The sequence below is a fragment of the Coregonus lavaretus genome (genome assembly GCF_964263955.1).
Source record: "Coregonus lavaretus genome assembly, chromosome: 8".
Taxonomy (NCBI): Eukaryota; Metazoa; Chordata; class Actinopteri; order Salmoniformes; family Salmonidae; genus Coregonus; species Coregonus lavaretus.
In genome coordinates, this window is record NC_139995.1 from 23,513,650 (window position 1) to 23,541,266 (window position 27,617).

Below are 27,617 nucleotides of genomic sequence, written 5' to 3' on the forward strand. Positions count from 1 at the left end.
AAACTAGTGATTTTGCACCACAAGGTTATGTCAGAAAATAACTAGGCTATTTGTAGTGTTACCAATGGAACTAGTTTTGAGTGACAATTTTTTATCTCACAAATCAAACCTTAGATTGCCTCATGATTATTCAGACATGACAAACCCCCAGAAAATCTGAAATACCATGTTGGTCTTCCTCTGTACCTCAGCCTGTTGCTTTAGGCCAGGTCGGTCCATTTGGCACACTCACCGGCCTTTGTCTCTGTATTTGCCTGTTATTGTTTTTTCAAGGTTTCAAAGGGAATAGATTAAACTAAAAGGGAACACATTTCTTCAATTTGTATAATTTTTTCTCCTGTTCCCATCTCTTTCATTTGTACTGTATAAACACATGCATTTTCCTTTCTGTACTCAAGATTATTTTTCTAATTTTTTGCATGCACTCAGACCGGACACTTCCCCGCCATCTGAAACAAAAAGTATTACGCAGTTTCATTTATTCACATGAAAATATTTGTTTTTACACGCCTCTAATAACAAACATCTCCATCACAATATGGTTTTGAATAGAGGACACCCATGTCACATCACCAGCGTTGGTCAAAGATCAGATGTTGGATGTTTGAAACATTGTTTATGAAGGACTGAACACACAGGGATACAGCAAGATGCTGAGAAACAAAGGGCGACTGACTTTTTTGTTTGTGCCTCAAATCTAATCAGGGCTGTCACCGATCAGTCAAAGTTATTATTAGTAGTCCTGGGCTACCTGTTCTCTTTTAGTATTGGGATAAAGTACTGAGAGCAATTATGAAGTATGGAGATGCTACCCATATAGTAGGCAAGATCACGTTAGCCCACTTATAGCCTACTTGGGGGTTGCAAATGAGATGAAAAGGTGCACTATCCACTATCAGTGTCATTTCACTCCATGACCTCAAACTATCAGCAATGGTGGGTACATTTGCGCCCCCTTGCTGCAAGCGTCTGACCAGTATAATAATAACCATGTTATTACATGGCTCGCGCCTCCGCCAAATTGTAATAACACCAGAAAATGTGTCAGTGCAATTAAATAGGACGATGTGCTTAACACAACTACCCTACCAAATTTCTTCAACACAACGAAGTGACACTATTCGGAGTTAAATGTCGGAACCTCGTGAAAGCGGTGCAAAATTTAAACCAATAGAAGTTCAGGGATAGAAACGGGCCTCCTACACACCTCCATGGGCCGAACTAAACTCTTGCGTCAGCCAATCTCTGTAGTTGGGCTGGAGAACATATATTCACCGTCTTATTCCCCGAAAGAGCAGTCTGTAGGCTACTCGAGGAACGACCTACTTCAACAACCAAATAAACCTTTGGGACATAATTAATCTGAAGTTTTGAGCTCATGGCAGCAATACCACTGGGGGAATAAACTAAGATGAACTGAGGACAATTTGGAAACAAATAATTACTCTGAAAATAAAGAAGAACAAAGAAGAAGCTACTATTGTTTATGACATCTTGTATCAGTCATCTTTTTTCACCAGAAATCTCTAAAAATGAGACACGTCGTCTGAGCCAAAAGAAGACACGCGGAAGTTACCCAAACTAAAGTACTGACATTTAAAGATTGCCAGCAATAATATCGACAAGACACACTGCGGCGATGGATTCAGGCGGCAAGGTAATTGTGACTCTAAGTGAGGCTAACGACTAGTTAGCAGCATTCTTAGAAACCAATATACAAAACGGTGTGTTTGTGTGTCTGTCTGTCTGTGTCTCTGAGAGAGAGAGAGAGAGAGAGAGAGAGAGAGAGAGAGAGAGAGAGAGAGAGAGAGAGAGACAAGCTAGTTTGTCTGAAAAACTGGTTGGGTTAGCTTGTAATGTCAATGGGTTTAGAATGGTAAGACTTTGTTTTCAATAAGTTGCACTGGCTAACTCACCATTTAATTGTTTCATTCAATTGAAATGTAAATCATGTGCGCTGTGCTGCTCACCAGCATATTTGGACGCAGTGGGATATCCGGCTGCTGGGAAAATGAAGCACGCGCGCCAGCATCATATCTCGGGGTATGCCTACGTGTGTGGCCCCTAATTGGCTATTTATAATCCCTTTTAAAGATGATAAACTACCTGCATCCTGGCTAATAAACCTGCATACCCCTCTGTTGGCATCATGCCTGTATCGTGTAAGCATGATGCCATTACTCACAGGAAGGCAGCACATTAAAGTCTAGATTGAGATGATCTGTTTTATCACAGCATATGAGGTCTTCACTTAATTTTTGTTAATTTGTCCGATGTAACATTTATTATTTACTTATTGTTGGTTTACAGTAGTAAAAGGAAGAGATGTGACTCATCTGGTCTCTGATATGGCTGACTCTTACAGCTGATGCTGTGTGGTTAGTTAACCCCATGACAACTTCAAAGTCCCTCCCAGTCCTTGCTTACTGTTACTTCTGCTTGACATGGTGAACATGTTTATTGTTCTTTTTCTGTATCCCCTTTTTTGGTTTGGTAGAGCTATGTGATTTCCTGGCGCTCAGCTGGAAGGCTATGTCCTGGACGTGATGGGAATGGTCCTGTTCTGTTCCCACAGATACCAGGACTGCAGATGGCCAGCGGCGGTCCCTTACAGGGGAATACTCACAGTAGGAAAAGACGAGGGGGTAAAAGCCTAAATTCCCATTAGGCTAGTGTTTTGCTTTCGACAGGCAGCTTGAGCTTTGAGCGTGCGTCCATGCTAATACCGCGCTGAGCGTGTTAATAATCAGCATCTCGTGGTTGGGCTTTGCCTACTGGTTTTAATGCAGGGAAGTGGCAGTCAGCGTGTGGGTACAACCAGGTGTTGGTGACGCAGGGTGTGGTTGAAAAATCAACAGCCAAAATGCCATCAAGCTGTCACCAGCCATGGTTCAATCATGTGTGCATAACATTGTAATAAGCATTTGTCCATACTCACCTCTGAGCACACATCAATGATATTCTGTCTCATCTGTCTGCAAGGTAGTACTTTTTGGCCTCACTTTGATACACCTGTTCAGATAGACACCTCCCCTGCTTGACTGCTCACCAATTGGCTGTTTAACTTCAACCTCTCTCCAAATAACAATACTGTCTAACATCTTTGTTCCCTTTATAGACTAGATAACAAGCATTCAACTAATAGGGCTTTCCCTTCCGGCGCAAAGCCTAACAATCAAAACATGACTGAATTCATGGGCAGTTTGGGCACAAGTTGTGAGTCCCTTTAAAGCTTGACTCTAAACAATAGGCTTTGTTTTTAGTTCAACGGAGGCCTCTTTTTTTCTTGGGTAAGAAGCTAGGTAATTGGGGTCAAGCATACAGTTGACCTGGTCTGTGTTGAGTGGTATAACTCACTAAGAAACAGTTAGATTTTTGACAGAGCTGACTGTTCAGAGCCGGCATTCAGTTCCTTCCTTCTAAAAGCTTAATTCCACTCAATCCACTGCCTTTCTTCAAGACGGTCCACTAGCTTTATTTCCCTCTGCATGACTGCCCCTTCAGTATGCCCTTTAATGTACATGTCAGTGTGTTTGTTCTAATGAGGCTTAATGACTATTTTCTATAAAATATGGGATTAAGAGATCTGGGAATGCTGTAATTGAAACAGGCACAAACGTAGAGCCTAATTCGTTTCCTAGAAGAAGTGGAAGGCATTGTACATGCTGTACTGACCTCTCTGCTAATCGCTATTCATGTAAAGGAGAGTTTGGTTAAATCTGTAAGGCACATTATCTTTTTCTCCTTAGAGCTGTACTGTATCTGATATTGTGTCAGGTTTGAAACAACCCTTGCACCAGAAATCAGTGGGAAATTAGATGGATCCTAAATACAGACGTATGTTTAGTATCAGACAGTCTGTCGAGAGTCTGTCTGCATGCCTACCTCCCAGTCTACCCATTGACCTCTATGTATGTTTTAGACCATGACCCAAGCCCAGCTCAGTTCATCCATACCATTGTGTCGCTGAGTTGTCATAATGCTTCAGCAAATGTACATTATCACAGGGGCGTTGGAAGACTCAATGTAAGTAACCTAATGTCTGTCCCTTTTACTGCCTTGAATGCCTCTGCTGATCCCACAGCTATTGTATGCAGTAATCATGTGCCTATTAACCAGAGTTATACAGCTAGCACTGAGGTGGTGTGCCCTAGTAGGAAGTGCACTGTGTGCAGCTCACCCTGCACTAACATAAATAACATGAGCATGTCTACCTCTGCTAAGCTTCCCAGTAAAGCAATGAAAACAATCAAGCATCCCAGAAAAGTGCTAAAAATAGCCCACGTTAACATATGTAGTTTAAGAAACAAGGTTCAGGAAATCAATAATTTGCTAGTAACAGATGACATTCATATTCTGACAATCCCTGAAACTCACTTAGATAATACCTTTGATGATACAGCGGTAGCAATACATGGTTATAACATCTACAGAAAATACAGAAATGCCAAAGGTGGAGGTGTTGCCGTTTATATTCAGAACCACATTCCTGTAAAGCTTAGAGAGGATCTCATGTTAAATACTGTTGAAGGAATATGGCTACAGGCTCATCTGCCTCACCTAAAGCCCATCCTGGTGGTAAGCTGCTATAGACTACCAAGTGCTAACAGTCAGTATCTGGATAACATGTGTGAAATGCTTGATAATGTATGTGATATCAACAGAGAGGTATATTTTCTGGGTGATTTAAATATTGACTGGCTTTCATCAGGCTGCCCACTCAAGAGAAAGCTTCAAACTGTACCTAGTGCCTGCAACCTGGTTCAGGTTGACTACTGTCACGATCGTCTTCCAAAGGAGCAGACCAATACGCAGCGTGTTGAGCGAACATGATAGACTTTATTAATTAAAGTGCCAAAACCAAAACAATAGACGATTCGTAACGTCCACAGTACCAATGACTGACAAGGAACAAAAACCCACAAACACAAGGTGAAAACACACAGTTTAAATATGGCTCCCAATCAGAGATAACGAGCCGACAGCTGACACTCGTTACCACTGATTGGGAGTCACACGACCAAACAAGGAAACAACCACATAGACAACCCAACCAAACAGAACACAACGAAACGAACACACCCTGGCTCAACATACAAAGTCCCGGAGCCAGAGCGTGACAGTACCCCCCCCTAAAGGCGCGGACTGCGACCGCGCCTCAAAAACCCCAAACAGGGGAGGGCTGGGTGGGCATTACTCCTCGGAGGCGGCTCCGGCTCCAAACTTGACCACCACCCTTCTTCAATCCCCCCGTAGCGCCCCCGGTCCGATCTGACCCAGCTGGTAGGATCTGGACTGACGACGCGCACCCCTGGCTTGGCGCGTGAGGCAGGAACGGACCGGACCTGGCTGACGATACGCACCCTAGGCTTGATGCGTGGAGCCGGAACGGGCCTCACCAGGCTGACGACTCGCATCCCTGGCTTGGTGCGAGTAGCAGGAGTGGGCTGGATCAGGCTGACGGCTCGCACCCTTGGCTTGGTGCGAGTAGCAGGGACGAGCTGAACCAGGCCGACGACTCGCACCCTTGGCTTGGTGCGAGTAGCAGGAACGGGCTGGACCAGGCCGACGACTCGTACCCCTGGCTTGGTGCGAGTAGCAGGAACGGGCTGGACCAGGCTGACGACTCGCACCCTTGGCTTGGTGCGAGTAGCAGGGACGAGCTGAACCAGGCTGACGACTCGCACCCTTGGCTTGGTGCGAGTAGCAGGAACGGGCTGGACCAGGCCGACGACTCGTACCCCTGGCTTGGTGCGAGTAGCAGGAACGGGCTGGACCAGGCTGACGACTCGCACCCTTGGCTTGGTGCGAGTAGCAGGAACAGGCTGGACCAGGCTGACGACGCACACCGTAGGCTTTGTGCGTAGAGCAGGAACAGGCCGGGCTGGGCTGGTGACGCACACCGTAGGTTTTGTGCGTGGAGCAGGAACAGGCCGGGCTGGGCTGGCGACGCACACCGTAGGTTTTGTGCGTGGAGCAGGAACAGGCCGGGCTGGGCTGGCGACGCACCCCGTAGGCTTTGTGCGTAGAGCAGGAACAGGCCGGGCTGGGCTGGCGACGCACCCCGTAGGCTTTGTGCGTAGAGCAGGAACAGGCCGGGCTGGGCTGGCGACGCACACCGTAGGTTTTGTGCGTGGAGCAGGAACAGGCCGGGCTGGGCTGGCGACGCACCCCGTAGGCTTTGTGCGTAGAGCAGGAACAGGCCGGGCTGGGCTGACGACGCACACCGTAGGTTTTGTGCGTGGAGCAGGAATAGGCCGGGCTGGGCTGGCGACGCACCCCGTAGGTTTTGTGCGTGGAGCAGGAACAGGCCGGGCTGGGCTGGCGACGCACACCGTAGGTTTTGTGCGTGGAGCAGGAACAGGCCGGGCTGGGCTGGCGACGCGCACCGTAGGCTTAGTGCGAGGAGCAGGAACCGGCCGGGCAGGGCTGGCGACGCACACCGTAGGCTTAGTGCGAGGAGCAGGAACCGGCCGGGCAGGGCTGGCGACGCACACCGTAGGTTTGGTGCGAGAGGTAGGAACAGGCCGGGCTGGGCTGGCGACGCACACCGTAGACCTGGTACGTGGAGCAGGAACAGGCCGGTCCGTACTGGGAACACACACCACTGGCCTTAACCGGGGATCAGGAACGGGCCGGACCGGACTGGTAACACACCTCAGTCTCTCACGCCGTGCCTCAACTACTTCCCTCCCTCTACTCGCCAATGGCTCCCGTAATCCGGTAGCCTTCTCTCCACGTCTCCCTGTGGCAGCCTCCTGCTGCCCAGCCATGTGCCCCCCCCAAAAAACTTTTTGGGGTTGCCTCTCGTCCCTCCGACGATGGCCCTGCTGACGCCGTTGCTCCTCTCTCAGTCGCCTCTCCACTGTTTTACTCCATGGCCGGCGATCCATCCCATCCAGGATCTCCTCCCAAGTCCAAGACCCTTTACCATCCAAAATCTCCTCCCATGTCCAGACCCTTGGCTCCTGGACACGCTGCTTGGTCCTGGTACGGTGGGTTTTTCTGTCACGATCGTCTTCCAAAGGAGCAGACCAATACGCAGCGTGTTGAGCGAACATGATAGACTTTATTAATTAAAGTGCCAAAACCAAAACAATAGACGATTCGTAAAGTCCACAGTACCAATGACTGACAAGGAACAAAAACCCACAAACACAAGGTGAAAACACACAGTTTAAATATGGCTCCCAATCAGAGATAACGAGCCGACAGCTGACACTCGTTACCACTGATTGGGAGTCACACGACCAAACAAGGAAACAACCACATAGACAACCCAACCAAACAGAACACAACGAAACGAACACACCCTGGCTCAACATACAAAGTCCCGGAGCCAGAGCGTGACAACTACCTACCAGGGTAGTTACAAACAGCACAGGAGTGAAATCATCAACATGTATTGATCACATCTTTACTAATGCTGCAGAAATGTGTTTTAAAGCCGTATCCAAATCCATCGGATGTAATGATCACAATATAGTAGCCATATCTAGGAAAACCAAAGTTCCAAAGGCTGGGCCAAATATAGTGGATAAGAGGTCATACAATACGTTTTGTAGTGATTCCTATGTTGTTGATGTAAATAATATTTGTTGGTCCGTGGTGTGTAATGAGGAGCAAACAGACGCTGCACTTGACACATTTATGAAATTGCTTATCCCAGTTACTAATATGCATGCACCCATTAAGAAAATGACAGTAAAAATGGTTAAATCCCTGTGGATTGATGAGGAATTGAAAAATGGTATGGTTGCAACGTGTACCAGCAGTAATTTTAGAAGAGGCTAGGGTGTTAGAAGAGGGGGACCACTGACAATTCTAGATTATAGACAAAGGTGATTAAATTAACTGGAACTAAACTATTGCATTATAGGTTTCACTTACAGGGAAGATGTGGCTGTAAACATTACATAGCAGGAAGTAATTCTGTTTCACCAGACATCCTCCCAAAACCAGTAGTGTCAGCTTTAGGGCTTTGGTCACCAGACATTAGGCAACAAAGTGCTTATGTGAAAAAAAGGTTCTATCTTACACTTGGAATTGACTTTCACAATTCTGCTTACCTATTATACAACTTTTTTCCAAACCCTGTTCCCGTTCCTTTTAAGAACAGGTTCACCATCGTCATTCATCAGCGCAGTATACACTTTCCTTGTTGGACTGCTTTTGTTGATCTTATGAAGTAGATCTAATTTACCTAACTACCTCCAAGCATTTAACCATTGGACTTTGTTGAGTAAACTGTTGCTCAAGGGACAGGCCTATGATCACTTTAGATGTTTGCTCAAGCCCAGACTGTCTCATGCATCACATCGATGTGAAGAGGTTTCACTGATGAGGCATTAGATGAGGCAGGTCTGAAATGTAAACATTGATTGTAATCATGCAAAAGCCTTTTTTGGAGAACGGTTGTATATCAGCATATTCCATTTTTATTGATCCAAGTTAGATTAATTAAATTATAACCAACTAGGCCTAAAGCCAAAGTCAACAATACTCCAGCCACATCACTGTGACTGGGCAAAAATTCACAGACTCACTCCTGAGGAGAAGGAGATTTATTTGCATGGAAGTTTGGTTGCGCTGACAGAACCAAGGAAATCTTTATATAAACATGTTCTAAAAATGGTAAGGGATTTGTATGCTGTCGGTATGCCAGTTAAACTCTCCTGATTTTGTTGTCTCAATGAAAGTTGTTTTATTATATAACCAGTACCTTTAGTTCCTTATTGAACGTGGGCATGAGTCATCAGTCATCATGTGACAAGGTCTTTTTGTATAGCTTATCTAATCAAAATACTATTTGAATACAAGTCAGTATATCTTTGACAGGAATGTAAAGCTGTTTTACAAAGATGGTGACATTATGTGTTTAAAGAGCCAGTGTTAGTCTGTAAGGCTGTGACAACCATCTCAGAGCTGGAGGGTGTGACTTCGTTGTTTCCGAGGTGAATGATACGTGACCATCCCCTTTCAGAAAGAACACACTGGAATGTTTTCTGATAGCATAGAACAGAAGATACTAACTTTAAGCATCAGTTGTCAGAGCACCTTACCGATCACTGCACCTGTACACAGCCCATCTGAAATTAGCCCACCCAACTACCTCATCCCTATATTGTTATTTATTTTGCTCATTTGCACCCCAGTATCTCTATTTGAACATAATCTCTTGCACATCTATCATTCCAGTGTTAATACTAATTGTAATTATTTTGCACTATAGCCTATTTATTGCCTTACCTCCATAACTTGCTACATTTGCACACACTGTATATTTACTTTATGTTTTGTTTACCCCATATGTAACTCTGTGTTGTTGTTTTTATCGCACTGCTTTGCTTTATCTTGGCCAGGTCGCAGTTGTAAATGAGAACTTGTTCTCAACTGGCTTACCTGGTTAAATAAAGGTGAAATAAAAAAAATAAAAAATAAAGATCTGCCCTGATTCTTTCTCCTAATAGTGTGTGTGTGTGGGTGTGCTTATATGTGTTTAGGCCAGGGGGAGGCATGGTTAGGGCTGTGGTGGTCACAAAATGTCTTCAGCCGGTGATTGTCAACCAAATAACTGTCAGTCTCACGGTAATTGACCGTTAATGAACATAAACACATTTAGCATCTCCTGGCTTCCTCACATAGCCTACAAGCCATTTAAAAAAGTATAATAAATCCATATAATATAGCCTACACCTTCACAATAAATCCATTATTTATTTTAGACAGGTCTAAAGAAGCATGATATGAAGAAAATGTAGTCTATAATAGCATACTCTGAGTTGTCCTTATGTTAGGTCCTGATGTGGCTATGCCAAATGGCTGTGGGCTACACTAGGTCATTTAGCAGACAAGATTTGCTTATAATTCCATGGCATTATTTTATATTATTTTATAGTATGAAGAATACAATTGAACAAAGCTGAATAAAATATAACATTTTCTCCAAACAATTTGAGGGAGTGCGCACAATCTGTGTTGTGCGGTTAACAAAGAAATAGGTTGGGATATATGTTTTTTATTTTTAATACATTGTAAGGCTGCGTGAAGAGACTCTAATGATGATTTGAGTCACTTGAAAGGCTTGAGCTCTGCTTTGTTTTTTGCGCAGGCTGTACCCACTCCAATAGTCTCTCATTCACAATTTGACAAGCATAATGCCTCGAATGTCATGGCGGCTTCCCCTTTGTGGCCGTAATGCACCTTAAAAATGTCCATGCCTTTTGCGGCCCGGAGTGCTGTGTTGTGCCATTCTCTCTGAGTGTGCTGCGCAATCCGAAGCGTCTCTCACTCACACGGCTCTCCGTCCCATGATCGGGTCTTTCTCACAGGCTACAAGTTAAGACAAACACATCGAGGACGCAACTGCACGCGTCCTTATCCAATTCCGAGGTGCATATTGAAGATATTGGAAGAACTGTCCACATTTACTTTTCGTCAGCCAACAAGGTGAGTAGGCCTAACGAACAGCAAAAGCACAAGCCTATTTCAATCTACTATCCCTCATAGTACAAAAGTCGACCTATTCTATTCTGTGCGATAAATAAATATTCCAAACATAGTCTGGGATAGTTGTGGGATGCAATAGATCCCAAATTAATACAACCACTAGCATCAAAAAACCTTTTTTATGCAATGTGGCTGATGCAGCAGATCATAACGTTTAGCTTAAAATGTTGATAAACTATTAGGCTACTTATTCACATTATAAGCGCAGCAATGTGCACATGGTAGTAGGCTATAAGCACGAATGTTCCATTAGCGGAAAACACCATTATCAAAAGTGACCGCAAATGCAATTATGCATGTAATGCTTTTATTATAAAGGTGCAGTTTTATGGTGAAAATAATCTTCCCCAAACTTGAAACTCACGCGCTGCTTATACAGTTGAAGTCGGAAGTTTACATAAACTTAGGTTGGAGTCATTAAAACTCGTTTTTCAACAACTCCACAAATTTCTTGTTAACAAACTATAGTTTTGGCAAGTCAGTTAGGACATCTACTTTGTGCATGACACAAGTAATTTTTCCAACAATTGTTTACAGACAGATTATTTCACTTATTATTCACTATATCACAATTCCAAGGGATCAGAATATTACATACACTAAGTTGACTGTGCCTTTAAACAGCTTGGAAAATTCCAGAAAATTATGTCATGACTTTAGAAGCTTCTGATAGGCTAATTGAGTCAATTGGAGGTGTACCTGTGGATGTATTTCAAGGCCTACCTTCAAACTCAGTGCCTCTTTGCTTGACATCATGGGAAAATCAAAATAAATCAGCCAAGACCTCAGAAAAAAGATTGTAGACCTTCACAAGTCTGGTTCATCCTTGGGAGCAATTTCCAAATGCCTGAAGGTACCACGTTCATTTGTACAAACAATAGTACGCAAGTATAAACACCATGGGACCACGCAGCCGTCATACCGCTCAGGAAGGAGACGCGTTCTGTCTCCTAGAGATGAACGTACTTTGGTGCAAATCAATCCCAGAACAACAGCAATGGACCTTGTGAAGATGCTGGAGGAAACATGTACAAAAGTTTCTATATCCACAGTAAAACGAGTCCTATATCGACATAACCTGAAAGGCCACTCAGCAAGGAAGAAACCACTGCTCCAAAACCGCCATAAAAAAGCCAGACTATGGTTTGCAACTGCACATGGGGAAAAATATCATACTTTTTGGAGAAATGTCCTCTGGTCTGATGAAACAAAAATAGAACTCTTTGGCCATAATGACCATCGTTATGTTTGGAGGAAAAAGGGGATTGCTTACAAGCCGAAGAACACCATCCCAACCGTGAAGCACGGGGGTGGCAGCATCATGCTGCGGGGGTGCTTTGCTGCAGGAGGGACTGGTGCACTTCACAAAATAGATGGCATCATGAGGAAGGACAATTATGTGGATATATTGAAGCAACATCTCAAGACATCAGTCAGGAAGTTAAAGCTTGGTCACAAATGGGTCTTCCAAATGGACAATACTTCCAAAGTTGTGGCAAAATGGCTTAAGGACAACAAAGTCAAGGTATTGGAGTGGCCATCACAAAGCCCTGACCTCAATCCTATAGAAAATTTGTGGACAGAACTGAAAAAGCATGTGTGAGCAAGGAGGCCTACAAACCTGACTCAGTTACACCAGCTCTGTCAGGAGGAATGGGTCAAAATTCACCCAACTTATTGTGGGAAGCTTGTGGAAGGCTACCCGAAACGTTTGACCCAAGTTAAACAATTTAAAGGCAATGCTACCAAATACTAATTGAGTGTATGTAAACTTCTGACCCACTGGGAATGTGATGAAAGAAATAAAAGCTGAAATAAATCATTCTCTCTACTATTATTCTGACATTTCACATTCTTAAAATAAAGTGGTGATCCTAACTGACCTAAGACAGGGAACTTTTACTAGGATTAAATGTCGGGAATTGTGAAAAACTGAGTTTAAATGTATTTGGCTAAGGTGTATGTAAACTTCCGACTTCAACTGTATATGCCAGTTAGGCTCTAAACCCCTTGTAAAGTGGATTAATGTGCTTAATTTTAAGAAGTGATTTGGCCACTTTAGTTGTGATACAAACCTTATTAAAACATATAGGCCTATGGGCTAGGCTACACTGTGACGTTCTGGCTCCGGGACTCTTAGTAGTGAGCCAGGGTTGTCATTTTCGTTTGGGTGTAGTTCTATGTGGGATCTAGTTGTTTCATTTCTATGTTTGGTTTTCATGTTGATTTAGTCATATGACTCCCAATCGGAGGTAACGAGTGTCAGCTGTCGGCTCGTTATCTCTGATTGGGAGCCATATTTATACTGTGTGGTTTCACCTTGGTTTTGTGGGTTTTTGTTTCCTTGATGCTGTTAGTCTTTGTTAGTATTGAACTTCACGTTCGTCATATTTGGTTTGTTGTTTTGATCGTGGTTTCTTTATAATAAAGTCTATGATGTTCGCTCAACACGCTGCGCTTTGGTCTCCTCCTTTTGACGATCGTGACAGAAAAACCCACCATAAAAGGACCAAGCAGCGCGTCCAGGAGCAAAGGGTCTGGACATGGATGGAACTGTTGGACGGTAAAGGGTCCTGGACTTGGGAGGAGATCCTGGATGGTATGGATCGCCGACCATGGAACGAGACGGTGGAGAGGCGACGGCGAGAGGAGCAACGGCATCGGCAGGGCCATCGTCGGAAGGACGAGAGGCAACCCCAAAAAGTTTTTGGGGGGGGGCACATGGCTTGGGCGACTGAGCAGCAGGAGGCTGCCACAAGGCAGATTCAGAAGGCTACCAGGTTAAGGGGGCTGACGGAGGCAGAGAAGGGACGGATTCAGGAGGCTACCAGGTTAAGGGGGCTACTGGGAAAAGCAGGGAAGGAAGGTGTAGAGGCACGGCGAGAGGTACTGGGGTGTGTAACCAGTCCGGTCCGGCCCGTTCCTAATCCCGAGGTACAGCCAGTAGTGTGTGTCCCCAGTACGGTACGGCCTGTTCCGGCCCCTCGCACTAAGTGTACGGTGCACGTCGCCAGCCCAGCCCGGCCTGTTCCTGAGCCTCATACGAAGCCTACGGTGCGCGTCGCCAGCCCAGCCCGGCCTGTTCCGGCCACTCGCACCAGGGATACGGTGCGCTTCGCCAGCCCGGCCCGGCCTGTTCCGGCCACTCGCACCAGGGATACGGTGCGCGTCGCCAGCTCAGCCCGGCCTGTTCCTACTCCACGCACCAGGGATACGGTGCGCTTCGCCAGCCCGGCCCGGCCTGTTCCGGCCACTCGCACCAGGGATACGGTGCGCGTCGCCAGCCCAGCCCGGCCTGTTCCTACTCCACGCACCAGGGATACGGTGCGCTTCGCCAGCCCAGCCCGGCCTGTTCCTACTCCACGCACCAGGGATACGGTGCGTCCCCAGGGTCCAGTATGCCCTGTTCCTGCTCCCCGCACTAGCCCTGAGATGCGTGTCCTCAGCCCGGTACCTCCAGTTCCGGCACCACGCATCAGGCCTACGGTGCGTCCCCAGGGTCCAGTATGCCCTGTTGCTGCTTCCCGCACTAGCCCTGAGATGCGTGTCTTCAGCCCGGTACCTCCAGTTCCGGCACCACGCATCAGGCCTACGGTGCGTCCCCAGGGCCAAGCATGCCCTGTTGCTTCTCCCCGCACTAGCCCTGAGATGCGTGTCCTCAGCCCGGTACCTCCAGTTCCGGCACCACGCATCAGGCCTATGGTGCGTCCCCAGGGCCAAGCATGCCCTGTTGCTTCTCCCCGCACTAGCCCTGAGATGCGTGTCCTCAGCCCGGTACCTCCAGTTCCGGCACCACGCACCAGGCCTACGGTGCGCCTCAGACGGCCAGAGTCTGCCGTCTGCCCAACGGGGCCTGAACTGTCCGTCTGCCCAACGCCGTCTGAACTGCCCGTCTGCCCAACGGCGCCTGAACTGTCCGTCTGCCCAACGCCGTCTGAACTGCCCGTCTGCCCAACGGCGCCTGAACTGCCCGTCTGCCCAACGCCGTCTGAACTGTCCGTCTGCCCAACGCCGTCTGAACTGCCCGTCTGTACTGAGCCTGCAAAGCCGCCCGTCTGCCATGAGCCTTCAGAGCCATCCGCCAGACCGGAGCCGCTAGAGCTCTCCGCCAGACAGGATCAGCCAGAGCCTTCCGCCAGACAGGATCAGCCAGAGCCTTCCGCCAGACAGGATCAGCCAGAGCCTTCCGCCAGACAGGATCAGCCAGAGCCTTCCGCCAGACAGGAGCAGCCAGAGCCTTCCGTCAGACCGGATCAGCCAGAGCCTTCCGCCAGACAGGAGCAGCCAGAGCCTTCCGCCAGACGGGATCAGCCAGAGCCTTCCGCCAGCCATGAGCAGCCAGATCCGTCAGCCAGCCATGAGCAGCCAGATCCGTCAGCCAGCCATGAGCAGCCAGATCCGTCAGCCAGCCATGAGCCGTCCAGCCAGGATCCGCCAGAGCCGTCCAGCCAGGATCCGCCAGAGCCGTCCAGCCAGGATCCGCCAGAGCCAGCCAGCCAGGATCCGCCATTTAGTCAGGTGCTGCCCCTTAGTCCAGTGCTGCCCCTTAGTCCAGTGCTGCCCCTTAGTCCGGTGCTGTCCCTCAGCCTGGTGCTGCCTCTTAGTCCGGTGCTGCCCCTTAATCCAGGTGGGTTTAAGTGGAGGGTGGTCATTGGGAGGAGGTTAAGAAAGCGGGTAGTAACTATAGTGGGGTGGTGGTCAAGCCCGGAGCCGGAACCGCCTCCGGGGAGCAACACCCACCCAGCCCTCCCCTATTGTGGGGTTGTGAGGCGCGGTCGCAGTCCGCGCCTTTAGGGGGGGGTACTGTGACGTTCTGGCTCCGGGACTCTTAGTAGTGAGCCAGGGTTGTCATTTTCGTTTGGGTGTAGTTCTATGTGGGATCTAGTTGTTTCATTTCTATGTTTGGTTTTCATGTTGATTTAGTCATATGACTCCCAATCGGAGGTAACGAGTGTCAGCTGTCGGCTCGTTATCTCTGATTGGGAGCCATATTTATACTGTGTGGTTTCACCTTGGTTTTGTGGGTTTTTGTTTCCTTGATGCTGTTAGTCTTTGTTAGTATTGAACTTCACGTTCGTCATATTTGGTTTGTTGTTTTGATCGTGGTTTCTTTATAATAAAGTCTACGATGTTCGCTCAACACGCTGCGCTTTGGTCTCCTCCTTTTGACGATCGTGACAGACATGAGGTGTGTGACTATGATTCGAACAAGTCGCAAAAAAAAGGCATTGTTTCTTATGCTGTGCATCATTCACAAGTGATAATATATCATTCACAAGTGATAGGTTAATATTGTCACCCATTAGAATATTCTTGATTTAATCTTGTCTTTACATAGACTAAATAATATATGTGTGACATTTGTTTTGATTTAGAATGGACCATTATCATGCACCTGTATCGAAACAGGGGCAGCGGGAAAAAATACATGTTGTTTATGCACTTAAATAGCGAATGGAGGATTTTTAACTCCTGTTGTAAATATAAGCAATGTGCTTAATATTAGGAAAGTAGATAAATAAATAGAGTAGGTCATTGCCTATAGAAAGCTGATGTTATCCTCCTCTTTTTATTAGAGGCCATCACTCTGTTTTCTCCCGCAATTGCATAGCCTATAGAAATGTTGCGCAACATGAGCTCATGGCCTCTCATGAAGTGTTTGATTAGATTTTCAAATACATTTACATTGATGTCAGAGGGATTAGAGGGACAATAGAGTGCTGAGTACCAGGCAGTTAGCAAGTTTGGTAGGCTACTAATGACCAGCAGCATCAGAACTTGGAGAAGCCTAATTACCATGACTAAACGGTCATGTGGAATTTGACTGCCTTCATGACTCGTGACCGCCGGTGTGGCGGTAATACGGTCACCGTAACAGCCCTAGGCAATGTCTCCCTCTACACACTGGTATGTAGGTTAAACGCAATGTCACAGAGGAGTGTTTCATAGTTCCTCACATACACACACACACACACACACACACACACATCCAAACACACTCCAGTGAAGTTCCATATTTCGGGAGTATTTGCAAACAAGTTTGGCTGTGTTAAAGGGTCCCAATCTCACTCAAACAGTGGCCATTTAAAACCTGCACATCTTTTGATTGAACAAGAGGGAGGTAGCCTATGAGTGTGGTAGCTCAGTTGGTAGAGCATGGCGTTTGCAACGCCAGGGTTGTGGGTTCGATAAAATAATGTATGCGCTAACTGTAAGTCGCTCTGGATAAGAGCGTCTGCTAAATGACGTAAATGTAAATGTAAATGTAATGTGTTGAATGAAGATTACTGTGTCTCTTGTTAATTTGGAAATTGGTGTTTTTACAAAAGTGAGGTATTGTCTATAAGAATGACATAACTGGTTCACTGAAAGGAAGCATGGCTCCTTTAAGATCCTAGCCAACAGCTTTCAAACTTCTGGATTCCTGAACGTGTGTGTGTTTGTGTGTGGTGAATGTTCACATCCTGTACTGAGGCTGGTTATAACAACCCAGTGATGCACTCGTTGAACCCCAGCGACTCATCGCTTGTGTGGAACCTTATTGGTCAACCTGCTACTGTGGGGTGGGCCCACAAAACTTTCAGGCCTGCCCTTTTTTGGGTCTCTTACTGAGCTACACTGAGCTTGCTGTGCAGTGAGTGTTTTACAAACATTCTAGCTCCCTACCCTCTTCATACCCTCAGGCAAGAATCTCAGAATTCACAAAAATATTATGCCATGAATAAGAAACACATGTAGGCTATAACAACCAATGACACAACTCTGAAATCACGCAAGTTCATTATCTTAGTTTATATAGTTGAGTACATTTTGTAACAATGGTCATGGCTTATATTTTTCCTTGCGGAAATCTGAGATTTGGGATGGTTCACTTTCACACACATTTTACAGACATGTGGGACCTAGTCATAACTACACTTGCTTTAAGTTTGGAATCCCAATATAGTCACAACATGAGTAAGAAAGAGGATCTCAGCTTCCATAGCAACTGGTGTGAAGCACTAAGGCTAACTCTAACTTCAGAACAGCCATGTCACTATCAAAACATCACCACAGATACAGACAACTCCCAAACAGTGGAAAACTCCCATTACCAGTAACCCACATACCTCTTCTCCACACGATTGTAACCAACTCAAAAAAACAACTCATGGGTAGTGTAAACCCCAATATGCCTACAATACTGACTTAGCCACAGACACGCACTACATGAAATGTGAAAGTGGCATAATGGCTCATCTGAAAAGGATTGTGTGTGAGTGTTAACTTGATTGCATGAGGACAATCTCTGCCTGCCTTGGGGCTCCACTGGGATTAAGCCCATCAAAAGATTTTAGAACTAACAGGAACAAGAACAAGAACAATGCCGGGGGCTAGACCAGCGCTCCCCTGAGAGGGCTGGGTGCCGACACATGGTCCTAATGCACCATATTTACAGTCAACCACCTGAGGTGGACAGTTTGAGGATTAACTCCTCCCTCCTATCTTCTTGGCCTGAGGCTAGGTTGCCTTCTTGCAAGTTGGGTCACTATCACACACATTTGGGGCAGTACAACCACCTATTGCACAATGTAGGATTCTAGCCCATTCTACGAAACTGCAGCTCAAGTTAGGCAAGTTTTTTTACATTTTGGAGGAAGAAACGCATTTAGAAACTAAAACATTACCAGGGCCACATTCATTTGAGTGGTCAATGCAAAGGACATGAATCAGGAGAATCAGGACATTTTGCAATCTTCAGGGTGTTCATAGTGAAATTACTTGTCTAACTAGTAGAACAGGATGAAGTCAATGGATATTGTAAAACTAAGTTGATTAACCCTTACAGTACTGTGCCAAGGAGGTTCTCACTCAAAATATGCCTAAAGGCCTATCTAGCCAAGTCCTATATGGAATGGCATCAACGGGATAACTTATCTTATGTTATCATAAGACAATAAGTCTGTCAACTCCAAGTACCTTCAAGATTTGGAAGAGAGGTGATTTCTAACTGACTCTCTCTCCTGTCTCATTTCAGCAAGTAACCTTCCAGTTGATGCTGACGGTGGGAGCAGCGGTGATTGGCTCGCTGCAGTTCGGTTACAACACCGGTGTCATCAACGCCCCTCAGAAGGTGAGTCCACAGGGATGAGATTGGGTGGGGAGGTGGGGCTGATGTGTCTGATCAGAATCGGGTGGGGAAGGCTTGTCTATAGTTATCCCACCGACACCGTTTTTGAATCGTCCCCCTGCCCCTGCCCCTGCCCCTATGCCAGTCTAGGCCAGTCAAGATGTTCCCTGCAACACCTGAAAAGAAGGGGGCTAATAATAACTCGATGTAGGCCTATCTCGTCCAAGGCACTGTCTATTAGAGGACCTCTGTGACGTGATTCATGTGTAAAGGAGTGTTTCCATGCCCCAAAAGGGCTCAGCCTGCTGGACTGTAGGTAAAGAGACACCCAGGAGAGTGCTACTCACTCCGTTAAAGGGAACATAATTTAGGAGCTCTCAGTGAGATCTGACTCCATCAATTAAATTAACCTATTTTCCATTAACTTAAACAAAATGAGTTTCTTTGACGCTACTCCTTCAAACTGTTGCACATATACAGTGGGGAAAAAAGTATTTAGTCAGCCACCAATTGTGCAAGTTCTCCCACTTAAAAAGATGAGAGAGGCCTGTAATTTTCATCATAGGTACACGTCAACTATGACAGACAAAATGAGAAAAAAAATCCTGAAAAATCACATTGTAGGATTTTTAATGAATTTATTTGCAAATTATGGTGGAAAATAAGTATTTGGTCAATAACAAAAGTTTCTCAATACTTTGTTATATACCCTTTGTTGGCAATGACACAGTTCAAACGTTTTCTGTAAGTCTTCACAAGGTTTTCACACACTGTTGCTGGTATTTTGGCCCATTCCTCCATGCAGATCTCCTCTAGAGCAGTGATGTTTTGGGGCTGTCGCTGGGCAACACAGACTTTCAACTCCCTCCAAAGATTTTCTATGGGGTTGAGATCTGGAGACTGGCTAGGCCACTCCAGGACCTTGAAATGCTTCTTACGAAGCCACTCCTTCGTTGCCCGGGCGGTGTGTTTGGGATCATTGTCATGCTGAAAGACCCAGCCACGTTTCATCTTCAATGCCCTTGCTGATGGAAGGAGGTTTTCACTCAAAATCTCACGATACATGGCCCCATTCATTCTTTCCTTTACACGGATCAGTCATCCTGGTCCCTTTGCAGAAAAACAGCTCCAAAGCATGATGTTTCCACCCCCATGCTTCACAGTAGGTATGGTGTTCTTTGGATGCAACTCAGCATTCTTTGTCCTCCAAACACGACGAGTTGAGTTTTTACCAAAAAGTTATATTTTGGTTTCATCTGAAATTCTCCCAATCCTCTTCTGGATCATCCAAATGCATTTTAGAAAACTTCAGATGGGCCTGGACATGTACTGGCTTAAGCAGGGGGACACGTCTCGCACTGCAGGATTTGAGTCCCTGGCGGCGTAGTGTGTTACTGATGGTAGGCTTTGTTACTTTGGTCCCAGCTCTCTGCAGGTCATTCACTAGGTCCCCTCGTGTGGTTCTGGGATTTTTGCTCACCATTCTTGTGATCATTTTGACCCCACGGGGTGAGATCTTGCGTGAAGCCCCAGATCGAGGGAGATTATCAGTGGTCTTGTATGTCTTCCATTTCCTAATAATTGCTCCCACAGTTGATTTCTTCAAACCAAGCTGCTTACCTATTGCAGATTCAGTCTTCCCAGCCTGGTGCAGGTCTACAATTTAGTTTCTGGTGTCCTTTGACAGCTCTTTGGTCTTGGCCATAGTGGAGTTTGGAGTGTGACTGTTTGAGGTTGTGGACAGGTGTCTTTTATACTGATAACAAGTTCAAACAGGTGCCATTAATACAGGTAACGAGTGGAGGACAGAGGAGCCTCTTAAAGAAAAAGTTACAGGTCTGTGAGAGCCAGAAATCTTGCTTGTTTGTAGGTGACCAAATACTTATTTTCCACCATAATTTGCAAATAAATTAATAAAAAATCCTACAATGTGATTTTCTGGAATTTTCTTTCTCAATTTGTCTGTCATAGTTGACGTGTACCTATGATGAAAATTACAGGCCTCTCTCATCTTTTTAAGTGGGAGAACTTGCACAATTGGTGGCTGACTAAATACTTTTTTTCCCCACTGTAAGTGTGTCCCCTGGACAGCTTTTTACTGTAGGTGCTAACTCTACAGAATTGTTTTGTTTACTGAAAGCTCACAACAGCCTGGGGATGTTAGGTCATGTGGTCTATAAGAATCTCTTAATTTAGGTAAAAGGGCTGAGCCAGACACAGTAATGCTCTTTGTATGAACAAACCTTCTGGCGCTCAGCTCGGCTCAAAGTTCCAGGTGCCTTGTTGCCCGGATACTAGAGCCCGACCGATATATCGGTTTTACTGATATTATCAGCTGTTATACCACAGCATTGTTGAATACTTGTTTCTGATTGGCTAGAAGGGCATTCTAGAATGGACACAAACAGGTAACAGGAAAAGTTTGAAAAGATATCAGGAAAAATGTTTTTGGTATTTTACCCCCTTTTTCTCCCCAATTTTGTGGTATCCAATTGGTAGTTACAGTCTTGTCCCATCGCTACAACTCCCGTACGGACACAGGAGAGGCAAAGGTCGAGAGTCGTGTGTCCTCCGAAACACAACCCAAACTAGCCACACTGCTTTTTGATACAGTGCCTGCTCAACCCGGAAGCCAGCCGCACCAATGTGCCGGAGGAAATACCGTACACCTGGCGACTGAGTCAGCGTGCACTGCGCCCGGCCCGCCACAGGAGTCGCTAGTGCGTGATGGGACAAGGACATCCCTGCCAGCTACTTTGCTGTTATTCTGGCTGCAGAGGTCGTGACTGTGTTAGCCATAGCTAGTTGGCTAGCTAGCAAGCAAGGGATAAGAACGTTGCCACTGAGCATGGCAACAGAACATAAAGAACGAACGACTGGGTCACGTCCATAAATATCAAACCAATCGAACGACTAGCAAACAAAAGATGAGAAAGTATGAATTTGCTTATAAAAATGAATGTCCTGATGGCTACCTTGCGCTGCCATTGTTGTCTGTTGTAAATTGTAAAGTTGTAAATTGTAAAGTGGTTATCCCACTGGCTATAGGGTGAACGCACCAATTGGTGAGTCGCTCTGGATAAGAGCGTCTGCTAAATGACGTAAATGTGCCCTTGAGCAAGGCACTTAACCCTAATTGCTCCTGTAAGTCGCTCTGGATAAGAGCGTCTGCTAAATGACTAAAATGTAATGATGTAAATGTCTGTGATCCAGCACGGTTTTACTTTATTTTATAGTACTACTGATATTGATACTTCATACAGTGCCTTCAGAAAGTATTCACAGCCCTTTACTTTTTCCACATTTTGTTGTGTTACAAAGTGAGATTAAAATCGATTTAATTGCCATTTGTTGTCAACAATCTACACAAAATACTCTGTAATGTCAGTGGAAGAAATATTCTAACATTTGTAAAAAAAAATATGAAAAATAAAACACTAATACTGAAAGCACACTGACACATGCTCAGTAATACCACACAATGCCACAGCTGTTTAGTAGCAACATACAGAGTGCAGGGAAGTCTTCACAGAAACGATAGCGTTGCTGAGCATAGAGACACATCCAGATTCAGGATAAATGTGATAACAGCATTACTACTGTATATGGAGACCCTAGATTATCCCCAACCCACCTCGCCCTCACTCCCTCTCTCTCTTTCTCTATGATTAGGGATGGAGCGTTGCTGGTTGTTGTGACGCAGGCCCTCCACTCTAAAGAGTGCAGCACTGATTAGATTAGGTGTCTCTCAAGGGCCCTGGGCTGCTGGCCTGTTTGTCCTCTTACCTCTCTTCCCGCTCCAAATTGGGCACCTTGTAACACAGACAGACCTGACCGCCTGCCCAGCCAAGAGTCCACAGAGACAGTAACACTTTAATCAGAACAGGGTCACCGGTCATGAATGAACAGTGTATTTCATTGTGTCCAGGTGCTTGCTAGGTCTTGGGTCAGACACCAGCCTATTCAGAGCAAATCAAGGATATGAAATCAAGGACAGCCATTCTCTATCTGTAAGAATTTATTTTATTGAACACTATTAACAGTGTTAGGCTGACTAGGCTAGGCTATATTAGATTTGTCATCACTTTTTTGCAGAATAATTAGGATAACTTTCTGGGTCTGTATAATTTATGCCAGACCCTATGTCATATCTTGAACAGCCTACCCCTCAGCTGACTTAAACATACATTAGCAGTTCTATATGAATCACTCAGCGTTATGTAAGTATCTGTAAAAAAAGTATATTGTATAATCTATCAGCAAAGCACATGACAGGAGCCAGCAGTGATATTTGGGAGGGGAGGACAGGAGGAGGCAGTACTAGAGGTGCTAGATAGAGGGCACATTCCTCCCAGCCTGTACTACTTAACTTCCATCACACGCTGGGCGGACTTATGTATGTTTGGCAACACTGATAAGTCACTGTGGGGGAAGGGGCTGAAACCCAACATCTCGCTCTTTCATAAACTTCCTTGTTGATGGAAAATGAGGGGCGCGTTCAGCAGGACGCAACTTTTTGGAACGTTCAGATATAAAAATGCAATGTAGAACAAACATGCATCTCTGACATGTAGAATAAGAAATCATGTCGGCTCTATTTGTGGTCATTCTATCTACAACATTCAGAACGTTTTCATACGAAACATGGCCCTGAAATCCAATCCTATACCGTCATCTACTGGCCAGACACCAAAATAGCAGCCGCCCGGGCCAATGGCAATGAGGACAAGGAAACACTTTATTTTTTACTGTCTCTTCAGTTAAAAAAGCAAATTAACATTTGACTGTGGTTTCTTTCTTTGGCACCGTTTCGTTCTTTGGCATTGTTTTAAGCTGGCGTTGTTTTCTTCCCTTCTCTGCTAGGTTATTGAGAGCTTCCTCAACGATACATGGAGAAAACGCTACAATGAGAATATCACCAAGACCTCCCTCACCACCCTGTGGTCCGTCTCCGTCGCCATCTTCTCTGTCGGTGGTATCTTCGGCTCCTTCTCCGTGGGCCTGTTTGTCAACCGCTTTGGCAGGTAAATACGTCACTTCACAATGTTTATTTACAACTGTGTTATGTGAGATGATATTACATAGATGGCCTATGTACTGTATAATATCTGTGACATGTAAAAGTTTGTACAGTAATTGGACTGTAATTGACATGTCTACAGGAGGAACTCCATGCTGATGGCCAACGTGCTGGCCTTTGTCTCCGCTGCTTTCATGGGCTTCTCTAAGATGGGTGGCTCGTGGGAGATGCTGATCATCGGGCGCTTCGTGGTGGGACTTTACTCCGGCCTCTCCACTGGCTTTGTACCCATGTACGTGGGTGAGGTGGCCCCCACTGCCCTTCGAGGAGCCCTGGGTACCCTCCACCAGCTGGGCATTGTCATGGGCATCCTGATGGCACAGGTCAGTGCCAGTGGCAACATGGATATTATATGGAGAATAATGGATGATATGTATGCTTTTACAAAGGGTTCTCTATGAGAGTTGTGCTACATAATCTTATTTTTTAACCTTTATTTTGACAGGGAGTCATGCTGAGACCAAGGTCTCATTTACAGATGAGCCCAGTAATTACAAAAATATACACATCAATACACTACGAAAGCAAAACAGAGATACAAAACACAATCATAGAAAACAAATAAATGTTTCAATAAATAGGTCCTCAATCAGCCATCTGAACTGCCCTAGAAGCACCAAATCATGACATTAACGATTTTGGAGATTATTCCGCAAGTAACGTGCAAAAAACCTAAAAGCAGATTTACCGCTCAGTTGATAGAACATGGCGCTTGCAACGCCAGGATAGTGGGTTTGATTCCTGGGATCACGTAAAATGTATGCATGCATGATTGTAAGTCTATTTGGATAAAAACGTCTGCTAAATGGCATACATTATTATTATTATTATTATTATAGATCGAAGGGATCTCCAGAGTTAGCCATTCCTGAGACTGGGTCGGTCTGGTAGCTCGTACGTCTTTAGGTTAACAATGAAGTAAGGTACGGCGGAAGTTTGCACAAGAGGGCTTAATCGGATGGTGGTCTAACTATGTGTTGTGGTTCAGGTGTTTGGCATGGATGCCTTAATGGGGAACAATGATCTGTGGCCCTTCCTGCTGGGCTTCACCTTCATCCCAGCCCTGGTGCAGTGTGCCCTGTTGCCCTTCTGCCCCGAGAGCCCCCGCTTCCTCCTCATCAACCGCAACGAGGAGAACAAGGCCAAAACTGGTGAGTAGAGTACATTTACACACAAACACACATTCATACGCTTTATGTAATCAGTTCAGCCAATTTCAGGTCTGTCAATTTGAATGAGTTGAAAATATTCCTCATCTAAAATAATAGCACATTTTCAATTCATTAGTTGAATTTAAACTTATCCCCTGAATTGTTTGAATTGACCAGGTATCGAGTGACCCAACCCAGACTGTAATGTAACCTCCTATTCTCTCTCTGTCCCTGTAAGTCCTGAAGAAGCTGCGTGGGACCACAGACGTGAGTGCAGACATGCAGGAGATGAAGGAGGAGGCCAGGCAGATGATGAGGGAGAAGAAGGTGACCATCCTGGAGCTGTTCCGCTCGCCACTCTACCGCCAGCCCATCTTCATCGCCATCATGCTCCAGCTCTCCCAGCAGCTGTCTGGCATCAACGCTGTGAGTCACCTCTCATACTTCTCACCCCAAACACACACTCCATATACACAAACACGTATGCTAACATGTCTATTTTCTAACTCTAAACTGTGTTTTTGGTGTCCTCCAGATTTTCTACTATTCTACCCGTATCTTTGAGAAGGCCGGAGTTGCTCAGCCTGTTTATGCTACAATTGGTGCCGGCGTGGTCAACACAGCCTTCACTGTGGTGTCGGTGAGTAACTATGGCAGATACTGGTGTGTTTGTGTCATTTTTGGTGCGCATGATGCATGATGAACCACATTTGTGTTTGGACAGTACAACTCAACCCTATCTCCGTTCCTCAGCTGTTTGTGGTGGAGCGCGCTGGACGCAGGTCTCTCCACCTGCTGGGGCTGATTGGAATGGCAGGCGCTGCCGTCCTGATGACCATCGCTCTGGCTCTGCTGGTACTTAGACTAACTACAACACATTTCACATAATGCTAGCAGCTCTCATAAGGAATGAATGAGGAAAAACACTTGTTAATATAATATGTAGCATGAATACCAGTAGTTTAACCCTCTGCTGTCTGTTTGTCCTCCATCAGGACCAGCTGCCATGGATGTCCTACGTGAGTATTGTGGCCATATTTGCCTTCGTAGCGTTCTTTGAGATCGGCCCGGGTCCCATCCCCTGGTTCATCGTGGCTGAGCTGTTCTCCCAGGGACCCCGGCCCTCGGCCTTCGCTGTGGCTGGCTTCTCCAACTGGACTGCCAACTTCATAGTGGGCATGGCCTTCCAGTATGTAGAGGTAAGCACTGAGCACAACCTTGTTAGTCAGATGCTCAACATGGTAGATGTTGTAGAAATACTAATCTTGATATATGTGAACTGGTAGTTTGAATACATGTTTGTTTGGAGCCCACTGCTTAATAAACAGAGTCATCAATGTTCTCTCTCCTTCTCTACACCTTCTCACCCTACAGGAGTTGTGTGGCCCTTATGTCTTCGTCATCTTCACCATACTGCTGCTCAGCTTCTTCATCTTCACCTACTTCAAGGTGCCTGAGACCAAGGGCCGGACGTTTGACGAGATCTCGGCCGGGTTCCGCCAGTCGGCTGGCACTGGGGGAGAGAAGCACTCGCCGGAGGAGCTCAACAGCCTGGGGGCTGACTCTCAGCTCTGAGCACCTGTCCCTCCCCTCTCCTCTCGTTCCACACCCCCTGATGAGGCCCGGCCCTGAACCCTCCCTGACCACCCCAACCTGAGGGGACTACTCACTAACTGCGTGAAAACTACTAAACTGACACACTGGTTGTCATTACATTTCAGGCATCTTCACCAAGCTGAGAACAGATGCCCCGATCCCCCCTCCCGATCCCCTGTCTCAATGTCTCTAGCTCCTTTCTCTTCTCATCACAACACAAACTTGGTGTGAGCAGGGACATGGGTGGAAGAGGGTGGCTTGGAATGGTAGATGGTTAGAAGAAGGAAAAGGGGGGTCTTCAATTACACAACGTCAAATGCTAAGTAACCTTTACTTTATTTTCTCTTGCCTTACTCATTTTGTCGGTTTAGATATCCATGCTTATGTCCCTTATGCAGGTCTCAGTACCCTTCATTGTAAGGGATGATTTTAAAGTTCAGAATTTGTGTTTTTGTTCCCTTTGATACTTGATGAGACAGAGCATACTGTATAGCAACACTGTAGCCACAGCAAATTTGAGCAATTGGTGTGGAATTGAAATATGACATTTGTACTGTTTTCCAACAGGGGGAGCAGTCCTCAATAAAAGGCCTTCTACTGTATTGTACCGCAACTACACTTGCTTTGCCAGTCCAGAGGGACTAAACCACAACTAATGGTTATTCTGTTCCACAGAGGGAATGTCTGAGGCTACATATAACAATATGTATGTCTTTATTACACAGACTCTCTGTTTATGACCTACATTATTTACTGGAACAATCAAGACCTTCAAGACATTGCATGCCATGTAAATCTTTTTTTGAACTTCTGTCCAGATAGGTTTTTGATTATTTTAGGAATATTTGTTTCTTATGGAAAAATAAATGAAATCATGAATAGTCGTTTTTTATGAGGTTTATTTCTTAGTGAATTACAAGCACTGTTACAAAAATGCCATCAAACATTGGGTGAATACTTTTGGGCTGTAAGTATGTGTACATTTTATATTTCATTCCCAAGCTTTTAGACCATTTGGGGTCAGACTCCCAACTAATGTTCTATGTTTATAGAAAAGTAGTGATTTTTGTTATTGTAACTCCACAATTATTTTGCATAGTTCAGCACTGTAGGGGCTGCTATCTTGTTCAATGATGTTTTGTGACACATAGCTGACAACCCTGTATAATTG

The 27,617-nt window shown here is 45.6% G+C and overlaps 1 protein-coding gene across 1 annotated transcript; it reads left to right on the plus strand.

Moving 5' to 3' along the window:
- Positions 1-1,231: 1,231 nt before the first annotated feature.
- LOC311133611 (solute carrier family 2, facilitated glucose transporter member 1-like) lies at positions 1,232-27,327 on the plus strand. The gene is made up of 10 exons (XM_084167130.1): positions 1,232-1,657; positions 18,527-18,622; positions 23,483-23,643; positions 23,782-24,022; positions 24,688-24,850; positions 25,089-25,276; positions 25,386-25,490; positions 25,604-25,705; positions 25,846-26,049; positions 26,225-27,327. The coding sequence occupies exons 1-10, from the start codon at positions 1,640-1,642 to the stop codon at positions 26,423-26,425; spliced, it is 1,479 nt and encodes a 492-aa protein (XP_084023256.1). The 5' UTR covers positions 1,232-1,639; the 3' UTR covers positions 26,426-27,327.
- Positions 27,328-27,617: the final 290 nt, after the last annotated feature.

Coding starts and splice junctions, on each gene's coding strand:
- LOC311133611 (XM_084167130.1), top strand. Junction 24,023..24,687: donor TGGGCATCCTGATGGCACAG/GTCAGTGCCAGT, acceptor GTTGTGGTTCAG/GTGTTTGGCATGGATGCCTT. Junction 25,706..25,845: donor CCATCGCTCTGGCTCTGCTG/GTACTTAGACTA, acceptor GTCCTCCATCAG/GACCAGCTGCCATGGATGTC.